Source organism: Lottia gigantea, assembly GCF_000327385.1.
Source record: "Lottia gigantea unplaced genomic scaffold LOTGIsca_27, whole genome shotgun sequence".
Lineage (NCBI taxonomy): Eukaryota > Metazoa > Mollusca > Gastropoda > Lottiidae > Lottia > Lottia gigantea.
Window position 1 is genome coordinate 1961308 of NW_008708846.1, and position 13807 is coordinate 1975114.

General features: G+C 34.9%; 1 protein-coding gene across 1 annotated transcript; it reads left to right on the forward strand.

Annotated features, from left to right (window-relative positions):
• Positions 1-1857: 1857 nt before the first annotated feature.
• LOTGIDRAFT_232264 (hypothetical protein) lies at positions 1858-13581 on the forward strand (the record flags this gene model as incomplete). The annotated part of the gene is made up of 14 exons (XM_009056314.1): positions 1858-2019; positions 4544-4700; positions 5853-6035; positions 6818-6955; positions 7263-7399; positions 7845-7964; positions 8784-8847; positions 9300-9476; positions 10030-10149; positions 10629-10725; positions 11697-11773; positions 12549-12639; positions 12810-12865; positions 13548-13581. 14 exons carry the CDS (start codon positions 1858-1860, stop codon positions 13559-13561), a joined length of 1593 nt encoding a protein of 530 aa, XP_009054562.1. The 3' UTR covers positions 13562-13581.
• Positions 13582-13807: the final 226 nt, after the last annotated feature.

Below are 13807 nucleotides of genomic sequence, written 5' to 3' on the forward strand. Positions count from 1 at the left end.
TCGACTCTGAGGATCCCCATGAGTTATTACCCTTGTTCTTGAAAACGCATTCAATTTTTAGCTCTTAAACACTCTAGAAGGGACAATTTTTGATGGATTTAAACGAAACTTGGCATGAGTGTTTGTAATCACCTAAGGATGAACCCTATTGAAAATCAGAAGAATCGAAAAATATTTAGTATAAGTTGTTGCCCTTGTTCTTCAAAACGCGTTCAATTTTTAGCACGTAAACGATCTAGAAGGTACAAATCTTGGTGGATTTTGACGAAACTTGGCATGAGTGTTTGTTATCACCCAAGGATGAACCCTATTGAAAATCAGAAAAATCGAAAAATATTTAATATGAATTATTGCCCTTGCTTTTGAAAATGAGTTAAATTTTTAGCTCGTAATCCCCCTAGAAGGCACAATTCTTGGCGGATTTTGATGAAACTTGGTGTGAATGTTCGTAATCACCCAAGGATGAACCCTATTGAAAATCAGAAGAATCGACAAATATTTAGTATGAGTTGTTGCCCTTGTTCTTGAAAACGCGTTCAATTTTTAGCTCGTAAACGATCTAGAAGGGACCATTCTTGGTCGATTTTGACGAAACTTGGCATGAGTGTTTGTTATCACCCAAGGATGAACCCTATTGAAAATCAGAAAAATATTTAGTATGAATTATTGCCCTTGCTTTTGAAAATGAGTTCAATTTTTAGCTCGTAATCACCCTAGAAGGCACAATTCTTGGCGGATTTTGATGAAACTTGGTGTGAATGTTCGTAATCACCCAAGGATGAACCCTTTTGAAAATCGGAAGAATTGAAAAGTATTTAGTATGAGTTACTGCCCTTGTTCTTGAAAACGCTTTCAAATTTAGCTCTTAAACACTAAAAGGCATGATTGTTGCTGGATTTTGACAAAACTTGCTTTTATTATTCAGTCCCGCACGGAAGATTGAATATTTGCCTTCTAGAGTTTTCACGAGCTAAAAATTGAACACGTTTTCAAGAGCAAGGGCAATAACTCATACTCAATATTATTCATTATCGCCCTAAAGAGTTCAAAAGAAGTGTATGACTGAAGGTTGAATATTTCATATTGGTAATTGTTACTGTACTGCTAAATATTTGTATTCAAAATCAAAGCTGCCAGTGGGCGTATATTACCTTGCCTGACAAGCTATCTATGAATAAAAGGTAATATGTATTGATATATTTTTTTCAAGGAGAAATTAAATTATTATTTTGTATCAACTTAAGATAATATGGTCAAAGGTACTGGTACAGAGTTTGCCTCAATTTAAAGTTCTATATATCTGAAATCTAACTAAGTCTTTCTACAAAAGAGTTGGTTTTAAACGTCGTTAGTAATACATTCTATATTCACTGCAGTGAGGTTTGAATATTTTCGGATTTTAATACATACACCGAACAGATAAAGAAACGTCGAATTTCAAGACTTTAAAAAGACCACCGGCTGCGTTCTGTGAGGTGCCCGTGGGAGAAAGTTGTAAGTGATTCACATGAATCGAAATGCAGATGTAACATGTGCCAGGGTTCTGTATAAAAACCACCTGATACCTACAGAGAATTCAGTTTGTGACGACAGCGATTATGGCACGTCTTACCTCCCGGATAAAGTACTCAAGTAATTGCCAATGCTTTTAACTGTAGTGCCAGAGCCATTGAAAGACTTCGGATTCGTTACAACACCACAAACAACACTAATGGTTGTGCACAAAGTTGTCGTTGTTAAACCATCCGCCAAAAAAGGTTTACTGTATGGTGTACCGCAGGGATGCGTATTGGGCCCACTCCACTCTGCAAGATGGTTCACAGGCATGGACTTCCATCATGCAGATGATACCCAGATATGTCTTTTAAACCCTCTGTAAATTATAGTTTTAATTGTTGTAAATCCGAGATTGAATGTTGCATTGAAGATATCCGATTTAGAATGAAAAATACTTTCCGTAAACTGAACGATGATAAAACAGAATATATATTTCTTGGATCAAACAATCTTGTATCGAAAGTGAATCTTTCACCCAAAACATACCTTTTCTGGTATAATTAAGTCACAAGTTTTACAATTTCATCGAATTTTTACAAGATCTTCTGATTTCAACCAAGCCTGTACGATTGTTTTCTCAAAACTGAAAGAGCGTGGGTACTCTAAACGATTTTTACGAAACATAAAAAATTCCACCTTAGCACAGATAGCAGCTAAAAACAGACTTTATGCCGAAGTACCTCCAGGTTTAAGAAGGGCTCCGTGTTTTGCCAGTAGATGCAAAACATGTCCCTTTATATCAGAAACTCATTATTTTGTAAGCAACTCTACGAATAAAAGGTACCCGATCCAGGAACATCTAACATGTGAACATTCGAATGTAATATATTTAATTTCATGCAAGAAATGCCCCAAACAATATGTAGGAGAAACTAAGAATAAATTACGAACTCGTTTTAATGCTCATAGGTCGGACATCAAATTACAGAAAGACAAGTCTGTTTCTAATCATTTCAACCTCGACGACCATTCAATAGACGATCTCACCCTAATCCCAATTGAGCGTATAGAAATTGACTTGCCCGAAGATGAAACTACTAAATTCCGTCAATCTAGGGAAGCCCATTGGATTGAGACATTGAATACAGCAAGACCTATAGGACTAAATATTCATCATAATGTAGGCATAGCACCCTTTGTTGTCCCGTTCTAATTTCAGATCAGAATAAGAACAGAAGAAAACCCAATATCAAGACTCTTAATCCTAATTTCTAAATAAAGTGTCTGCTCCACCCTTGGTGGCTAATTTTGGGTATCAAAGAATACAATGATTCAAGAAGCTACAATTGCTGCCATGTTTGATTTGAGAATGACCATCAAAAATCTATCAGCGTCAATATTTCTGGATCTCGATCTGCTTTAAATCCCGTCTTGGTGACTAATTGTAGATTCAGGGGAAAAAATCTTATGATTCAAGTTAAAAAGCTAGAACTGCTACCATTTAAAGACGTTCAAATCTAGGTGCTTAGCCTTATATTTCTGTACAACAATGCCACACTTGAAAGGGGTGTCCTAAATACACGTCTTTCTTGTTTTGGCGTCAAGTGATACATGTGTTTTGTCTATTCAGTGCGGAGTTCAAATCTTCGAGACAACATTCCGACCTTGGCATCCGAATGGTGGTATATGCAACGGATGGGATAATTGGGATATAGACATACTTAACACTACAGTGGACGTTGTCATTCTGGTCATTGCACCAGCGCGCCCAACAACAACTGCATTAACCCTGGCTTGAGTTCGCGATAGGCATAATTTGGCGCTACTTAGCAGCATTATTTGTGCAGATCTGGGTCAAAGGTTCTTAAATTGTGATACAGTATTTGCGATCTACTCCGCTTGATGACAGCACCGAGCGGCTTTGACCTGTCGATCAAACGTTCCATTGCAACGTAGTGGAAGTTTTCTTTGCCCATTTTGAGGACATTTTGTTGTCTATCCCCACCAAAACATCACCTGACGTAAAAGTGACTTGAAAGACATGTATTTGTGGTATCGCTCTCCTGTGTGGCTTTGGTGTCAAGACTAACAAAATATTAGGTTCATCACCTATACTTTACTTTGCCGCCATCTTGAAATTCAATAAGGCGACAGTTGTGACCACTCATTGGAAGTTTCCTTCATCCAAAAATACAAGAACGGGTTTATAGCTGACTTAGACCCAGAAATATTGACACTTATAGATTTTTGATAGTTGCCATTTTGAAATTCAAACATATATGTCCCTAGCGGACCGCCGTACAAACCGGTTTCTTCCAAGTAGATACACTTACAGGTCGGTAGAGTCTACATTGAAAACCTAGTGTACGTTAGGTATGTTCAGAGCAATAGAATTGGTTCATTATCACCGATGTTTTTACAATTTCTTCCGTATCAGAAAGTGTACGTTCATAAACTTCGAATGAATTTCACATAATGTTAAAAATTCAACAATGGATTGTAAAGTCCTGAATTTATCTGCCACGTCGCTTTGACCTACATTAAGTATTAAATATGTAATATGCGTAATTGTAAGCTAACCTTACAAAATTTTACCGGATATTGCGATATACCATCACCTAAATATTTTGTTGAAGAAGAACTCTGATGTGTTTCGATAAATGTTATTATGAATTTGGGGAATTTTGTACTTTTACTTGCGTGTATAGTTTACATCGACCTGTATAAACCGACCGTGAGTATTAAGAAACTGATTAGGGAAAAGTCGTGGTATTACGACTCGTAGGGTATTATTTACTAATGAAACTTAACAAATCTGTTTAGTCTTGAACAGAATCTTGAAAAAGCAACTTCAAGAAGTCATTTCGTAGCTTATTCTTCAACAAAGTTGAGTAATTGTGACACTTTTTTAGAGTTAGTAGAGTTACAGGTTTTTAATTGTCTTAGAAGTATTTTTTTCGCTTTTTTTGGATCGAGTTAAAAATGCAAATCATAAAAAGTAATTAAGTTTAACATTTTTATAAACAACACTATATTTTACATCTAGTTCTATGTTGATGGTAAAGTTGGTGACAATTGTAGTGGAAATGATACATCAGCTTGTGGAAGTCCATCAACACCATACGTGTGTAAGAATGACTACTGTATTTGTGAGAAGAAACTTCATTATCAAGATGATGGTGGAAATTGTGTTGCATATAAAGGTAATAAATAAATATCTAAAACAGCAACTAGGTTGGTCGAACAATAGACAATCTAAGTTAAATAGGTTTACACACTATTACTCAACTGTAACATACAGACATTTACCTATATATGTAACTGGATATGACAAAGACAGTTTCTCAACTACTATAAGGAGTGGTTGAACCACGGGTTCCCATACCTAAGAGGGCTCCAGAATAAAATACAAATTTAAAAACAAATAGCAAAAATATGTATCTTGAAAGTTAACACACACAAAAATAATTATTCTCAGTTTATGCTGGGGCCCTACCAAGGGCAATATTATGTCCTAATTTAAGAAGATAGCTTGCCACTGGAAGATTTGATTTTGAATGAAAATATTTGGCAGTACAGTAACAATCACCAGTATGAAATATTCAACCTTTTGAGTTGAAGTTTTGTCAAAATTCGTCAAGAATCGTGCCTTTTGGTGTTTTGGTGCTAAAAATTGAAAGCGTTTTCAAGAACAAGGTCAAAAACTCATATTAAATATTTTTCGATTTTTCTGAATTTCAATAGGGTTCATCCTTTGGTGATAGTAAACACTTACACCAAGTTTCGTCAAAATCTGTAAAAAATTGTGCCTTCTAGAGTGTTTACAAGCTACAAATTGAACGCGTTTTCAAGAACAAGGGCAATAACTCATACTAAATATTTCAATTCTTCTGATTTTCAATAGGGATCATCCTTGGGTAATAACAAACAATTATACCAAGTTTTGTCAAAATCAGTAAAGAATTGTGCCTTATAGAGTGTTTACGAGCAACGTACATGCGTGAAAACAATATACGTCCCCCATTTCACGTGGGCGTATAAAAATGGGGCCCTATGTCAGTGGAGCAGTAAAAGTTTTCACAACTCACTGTCGAAGTTAGAGCCTTCAATATCATGTGTGTCCAGAATTATCCGCGTTTGAAAGACCTTATGGAGACTCGTTATATTCAAGACGTAAATGAAGACGCAAACCAACCCACGAAAGTGGTGGAGCATGGTCTTAGACTGCATTATATATATTATATATTGAAAGACATGTATATCCAAACATATTAAAGGGGAAAAAATTGAAACAAACAACTGGTTGGTAAATGAAAGACTCAGAACTGATGATTGATTGGTTTCTATTTTCCTAGATCCTGTTCCACCATCTAAAGTTGAAATAGTGGACCAAACAGCCACTAATTTAACTGTTACATGGACAAAACCAGCAGAATACCCTGGTCCTATGGTGTATTTTATATACATTTTTGAAAAAGAAAGGCGAGACAGTGAAGTAGCAGATAACATATTGTATACCGCACCTATCAGCAACAACGGTAGATAAACGTTTTATATGCTCATAATTCGGAGGTGTAGTGTCCCCCTTTTGTCCTTAATGGATTGTGAACGCGATGGGACGAACAGTTTTGATCCGATTTTAATTAAACGTGGTATGCATATGTATAATGGCCGGGTCTATGATTATGGTCGATTTCTGAATTATGGCTTTGAAGAGAAAGCGGTTGATGCTACATTTATCTTTTTAAAAATGAAATGAAATTGTCCGCTGTGTATTTGTTTAGTATTTCTGGTGATGGCATTTTTTCCCTGCAAAGCAATATTAGCAGTTAGATTGATTTCCCCCATATTCATTCAATGCGCCACAAATTCACTTTTTTAAAATTTGTATTAAAATAGTTTATATTGACCCTTTTTCTTCCTTATTTGAATCTCCACATATATCAATTACGAGTTTTAGAACATAACCACGAAGCTGATGTTGTCTTCTTTGCTAGAATACGGACGAATATTGTCGTCGCACCCCTATCCTCTGTCCGTCACATGTGCTTGTGGACGCATTAGAGACTAGATTTTTATTCATTTGATTATTTTTTTTGTGAGATCTTGAACGAGTTTGATTTTTTTTTCACGAATGTCCGAGGAATAGTTATTGGGTTATTTGTCCTTGCCAAAATATGTCAAATTTGACGTGTGAACGAAATCCTTGTGTGAATTTTTATGGTCAAAATTTCAGATGTTTGAGTTTTGCACAATTTTCCGATGAATTTTAATCTTGCATGAGAGAATGGCCTTTTTTCAACTGTTCGTTTTTTTACAGCTTACAACACTACCAAGTATATCCACAGTAATCGTATTGTTGGTTACTGGACCTACAGAGCTGCTGTAAGGGTATTTCTACTAAATGATGAAAGCTCGAATAATTCATACTCAAAGCAAATCATGACACCCACAGCTCGTAAGTTACAATTTGTCTTTTCATTGATTCACAACTTTTCATTCAGACTAATTGTCGATAGTAATTCACAGTCAGTGATGACCCTCAAAGGCCCCACAATTTCAAACTATTTACTTTCAAAGTGCAAAAAATAGAGGATTTAAGCCCTTTATTTACAAAATAAATTCCCCCACCCTTCTTGAATAGATTCAAAAAAATTGGCGGTTGAACCTTCAAATCCAAAATTCTGCACAGTTAAAGGTGTGTCTATTACTTTTGGTCATTGTTGTTATTTACCTGTAATCGTGTATGTGTGGGTTTATTTTAGCGGCAGGTACAGTTCATTCATTTCGTGTTTTAATTGTGGGATTTAATCGTTCCGATGCTAAAGTTCGATGGAGATGTCTTAATGAGAAGGAGCGCAATGGTATTATAACAAACTACACTGTAGAAATAAAATTGAATGTAAGTTGAAGTTCCAATTCTTTATGTTTTTGTGGTTTAAAAGCTACATATTAAGAGTTTCTTATAGTCTATAACGCATTCATTCCAAAGAAAGATTTCATTTTGAAGTTCTTTACCAATATAAATTTAGAAATTGTAAAGGAACATAATGATACTAACATGACAGGTGGTTATCTTTTTAAACCTGATTGATTGAATAACCTCAAAACTGCCTGTATTTTGTACCATCAAGAGTTTAAGAACGCCTGTGAATTGTTCTCAGTAATGCCATGTTTAGTTATCTATTACGAAATGGACCAATAAGCTAGCCCCCGATCTGACTCTTTATGTAACTCATTCATGTTCTCTGTACTAATTGAGAATTTTCAAAGTCAATAATCGATGAATTTTAATACAAAAAAAGAGAAGGGAACATAAAAATGTTTTATATTTTCTTTTATACTAGGGATCTGAAGACACTACTTTTTATACAATTCCTAAAGATGAAAATATCAATAAAGATTATTATTGCAAGTATGAAAAAAGAATTGAAATTAAACCAGGGAGTGTTTATACATTTACCATAGTAAGTATATTATGTTTATATTATTTTTTACACAATGATAATGTTCACTGTCCAAGATACATTTATAGTTTCTCACCAGTAATACTCTCTGATGTTTATTTACATAGATCTTGTTCGATTTCCCTGCTAATAGCAGATTTTGGCGTTTTTGAAAGGTCATATAATACGATAAGCAGGCGACTTATTGTTCGGAGGGGCAAGTAATATATCCGGAGGGCCAATGGTGTATAGTGTTTAGTTGCAGTAATGGAATTGGTCGGTTGTCAGAATTTTATCGGGAGGGCAATCCATTTTTTCGGGGGTCATTTCCCCCTGTTGCTACGGGCCTGTTTTAAGGGCTTATTTCCATCAAGTGATCAGGACGCGTATTCTAAAACAATGATCTTAGCGCTAGGATATCCCAGAAACAGTGTTAGAAGTTAGATTTCGGGGAAGGGAGGGTTTGATTCTCCCAAATGTACAGGCCTAGGGTGGAGCAGACATCCTAGCGCTAAAATCGTTTCGGCCAAGATGACCAGTCTTTTCCATTTTGTATACGTTGCTGATACTTTAAAAAAACATCATTTCTCAAAAGACAATAGTTTTGTGTTATTTTCACTTATAAATTATTATGCCAAAATACAAAATGCTAATGAGAAAACCCAAAAGGCAGTGATGAAACCACTCTTTTGTCATTTCACTTTTGTCCTATCTTCAACCATAATATTGTGTTCCTTTACTTAACTCATATTATGTCGTATTACGTTATGTTTGCAACATACTTTATTATGTTATTATATTATTATTATGTTATTATCAAATATTTTTCGTTTCAATCAGCGAGCAAACAATGAAGATTATCTTGGTAAAAAATTTGTTGAAGAATATACTGCAGAAGAAGCTAGTAAGTAGAAGTTAATTTCGCATTTTCAATTCAGTCTTGTTTAACATTCGTTTTACAACGTGATAGCCATCGGCTTAATATTGCTGAAATACAGTGGCGGAGAGGGGGCAGCCGCCAAAATCTCATAACTTAGGTGTGTGAAATTCGGGCAATCTCAGCTATTTCGCTTCCTCTCGCCGCCACAGCTGAAATATTAGAATCTAATTCTGTAAAACGTAACATAGGTCATGACGAATCGGGGTGTGGTTTAGACACGATGAACACAACCAACAAAACCTTGATTTATGATCTTTTTCAATAATTCAGATAAGTAAATTGAGCCTCAAACTTTCACATGAATCGGTCATTGTTAACTGCCTTAACTTTTCAGAGACATTCGCCATTATTTTGAACTGGGCTTGCATGTTGACATGTAATAGATAATGCTAATGTAACATTCATTGTAATTTCAGCTCCATATTTATCACCATTACATGAGGCTATTCTTAAATATGACCCAGTATCTACTACAGAAACTACTGTCACCTTCCAGTATTGTTCAAAATGTCTATTAGACGAATCCAATGGAGCCATTACATATTCAGCTTTAATAATATGTCATTTTAAACACTGTAACGATAGAAGACTAGGTATTATAACTGTCTTCAAATTTATCATCTCGCTTTACATGCTTTATGTTCTTAAAAGTATGAGATGTTAACCCTTTTAACATCAACAACTGTAGTTAAAATTGGCAAGCTTGTTAATTTTTAGATCTTATTAAGTCAATTTGTCGTATTTAACAAGTTGGCTTAGGGAGCGAAATGACTAATATTAGATTGTGGAGTTCTTAAAGGGATTTTTGAAAAGGTTTTATCGGGGAAACTGATGGTATCAAATTGCACCATACCAATTTTAAATCAGACGTCTGTGGTTTCTGCAATTCCACTAAAACTAAGTGTTAGGCCATACTGGTTGTATGAATAACTGGATTGTAATGTATATTGATAACTCCAAGTGGTTAAGGGGAACCTTTTTGTAAGGTCATGACATTTGCTGCTGAGTGAAGAGAGACAATAATAAAAGACAATGTTAGACGGGTCGGGAAAACATACCCTGCAATCCTTTCAAGTTATTCTTGGTTATGAATTGTTGCGCTTTACGAAATGCAATTTGAACATGAACTATTTCCTCAATTTTTAGAAACAATTGACGAACAGGTAATACGAAAGTTTATCACGTGGAAACAAGCAAAAGAAGCTGATTTTAATTCGCCATTTTTAGTAACAAAGGGAGATTGGATAAAACTCTCTAATGATTCGGGTAAGTCAACAACGTTCCAAAACGTGTAAATGATTCAACGAGTAATAAAATTTTCGAATGATTTCTAAGGTAACTGAAGTACGTCGACATTGGTTAGCCTTTTATTTGACCTTATTGTTGGATTAAACCCCAACGAATTCAAACGTACCACTAATTTAAAAAATGAATAGAATTAAATGTGATTGGATATCTGAAATGCTTCCAAACCTGAGGGCACTAGAATCACAATTTTTATAAATTTGAAGGAGATCTAGTAATCTTGATGAGATATTGGGATACGGAAGTTACGACCTAAAATCATTTGTTTAAGTCGACATCGTTCTAAGTTCATTTTATCTTTATACTTTCAAATGAATCAATTAAGTTAACTGCATCAATGATATTAAATATATTTTATATTCTTTCTGTAAACCTTTTCTGATTATGATTTTATATGAAAACGAACACTACAAGTGACAAATGTTTTTATATTTTTTCAGAATTTTCCACCTTTACGGCGGGCAATGAGGATGGTTGTGATGAAAAACCGACTGAGGAAATTTGTAATGGACCTTTAGAACCAGGTACAGCATACCAGTAAGTACAGAGTTACACCTGCTGATATGCAATCGTTTATTATATATTATTCAGATATTTCAGCCTACTTACAATTAAACTTTCTTTACTTTACTTTTTTACTAGCTTTTGTTCTTAATATAGCCACTTCAGATAGGGTCTAACGACAGCCCACCCAAAAATATCTCGTTCAAGAGGACAATCGTTAGACCCTAACTGAAGTGGCTACATTAAATATAAAAGCTAATAAAAACGGAACGAAAGTTTAATGTAATGTTAATCAGACTGCAGATATTTGTAGAGCTTACTTAATATCGGTCACTTATTGTTATTGGTACACAATACTCGTGCAAAGTGGTGTTCGCTTACAAGGCGTCAATTAATGGGATACTCCCACTTAGAATGGACATAAAATTTAAGGTCTCAAATTTGGTGAACAAGTGTATATATTCATCAGTTGGACTTGACTAATTTTATTGAAACATTTATTGCATTTATTGGATTATAGGGGGATTTTGTTGTATATTTATGTCACCAGGTTAGTCCACTGATGAAGAAAGACTCATCTTGACAAAGTTTAAAAATTTATTTTTTGGTCCACCTAAGCGGTAGTATACCTTTAAGCAAGGATGCTGAGAGATTGGATAGTTTGCCTACCTTATACTCCAATTTCACCAAGAAGTGTTTTTTCAATCGATTGAATCCAGAGCAATGGATCATGACGGCGGGACGAACAGGGCATCCTAAATTTGCTTTTAAGGCCGATCATTTCAGTTCACAGGGGAGCGGATACCGAAAAAGTGATCGGCTAAAAGGATAATTAGAGTTCAATAGATGCTATATATGTAATTATACTGAAAATGCTTTTAAAATGTATTATTCAGAAATATAAGACGTATTTATAACTCCTTTATGAGCTGACCTCATCAGAAAATGTATGAAGATTTCATGTAACTGTCCTTTCTCAAAAGCCTCGTATTTTCTATTTCTAGAGCGATTGCGTTTTCGTGTACCAGTGTTGGGTGTTCATATACATATCTAGGAGGTTCGGGTTGGTATAGAACGCAAGGTAAGTGTGATCATACAGCATCTTGACGTGGTCTTTATTGACAGACTGTTCAGCGGACATGAGCCAAGGAAAACTGCACATAGACACAGTTGCGTTTATAGGAAACATCAGGTGAGGGGAGCGAGCAGGGTCCACAAAATATTCCAGGTGGGCCACGGGCCATCCTTTCACTATGTAAAATAAGAGTGAAATAAAAAATTTAGTTTGGTTTTAGAAATGGAGCTTTATTTCTAGAATTTACTTCACTGGCAATTCAAAATTCACCAAAGCCGCCGCAAACTTCATGACCGCCGGCAAGCTCATGTCAGTTAGACTAAATTCAATGGTTTAAGAGATTGTCCAGCATGCTAACGGTTTATAGCAGAAGTTGAAAACGATTCTGGGAGACTAATGGTCGCCCAAACTTCCAATCACTGGTGGCGTTATCCACCTGGAACTGGTGGTGCAAACAGGGGGAAGATCGACTTAATGAAATGGGACCATTTTATTCAGCGCATTCTAACACATTTTATGCAAAAACGGGAAACGGGATTTTGAAATCTCTTAGAAATGAAGTGGGGATAGGCTATAAACTACTTTTCTTGGGGTGCATTGGCGCTGCCATTGCTTATTGCAGTTCAGTTCCCACTTTATGCGACCAAGAAATGTTATATACAACAAAAGGTATTGAGACTGGACAGATATGGCTTTATTCCTCCTGGACTTCGTCTATCTGTAATCTTACAAGGTGAACAAGAAAATCATCTGAATTAGAAAATTGTTTTATATATTTCAGATAAAGATAGAACGATACCAATTGTGGCAGGTATTTTGGGTACAGTGGCTGGTCTGATTCTGATTGGTGTTGTCATTGTCTTATATAAAAAGTAAGTGTATAAAGCACATGAACAATTTAAATCAGATCAATTGTTCTAAAGAAAAACAGGGTGGGTGATTCTACACTGTTGGATTGTTTATGAACTAGATGTTGATCTCTTCATATTTCAATTTTCACATTTTGTACTTTTTTTTATACCATTGTGATTTATATTTACAGAGGAAAACTACCATGTTCCAGTAAACAGCGTCCCTATTCGGTGACTCAAACGGAACGTAAGTAAAAATAAACTAGATGCAGTGGAATAAATGCATATATTACAATCTGAACATTCATTAACCTGGATATTCTCTTTGAAATAATGGCAATAAGTTTCTGGTAACAAAACAAATAACAGGACTGGTAGTACAATACTGTTGCAACTCTGTCCATTTACAATTTGATTCAAATGCATATCTAAATGATTCGTTCCGTGAGTTGTTTTCTGTTTGTGATTCCACTGGTTTGCCATCCACCTGAAGGACGAGGCTATTTAATTCGGTTTACGAATGAAACGTTTTATTTATTATTGCTCAACACTGACATGTAATATTTCCAATTTTTAGTTTGTTGACAATTCGACTGAACATAACTGAAGAAAGAAAATCCTCTAATCATGAATGGCAAGTGTAGAGTAAAATCTATCACATGTAAATTTTCATTTTAATATGATTTTTCTTTCCATTTAATTCTCTCTTTTCCAACTTTATGTTAAAGATTTTGACGTTTGTGACGTTTGTTTTACAGTGTTTAGCCAATGAATCAAGCTAGCCAATGAATCAAGCTAACCGGCTAAATCACAATTAGTTTGTCTTAAAAAATGTATGGTCTTTGTTTATCACATTTTCTAACTGGACAATAATTAATGATTAGATTTTAAATTCATTTTGATATTTATGAAGACTGTTTGTTTTTCAGACGTGAAGATGTGATATGATAATAATTCAATCTGAGTACACCTATCTTAAATTGTGTAACTAACCAATATTTCAAAATAGCATCTCTTTTGTTTGATAATCTGTAAACGTAATAGCAGTATGCAAAACAGAATGTGAAAATATAATCTTTACTGTGAACATGAAAGTGAAAATGTAATCTTTAATGTGAACATGAAAGTGAAAATGTAATCTTTAATGTGAACATGAATGTGCAAATGTAATCTTAAATGTGAACATGAA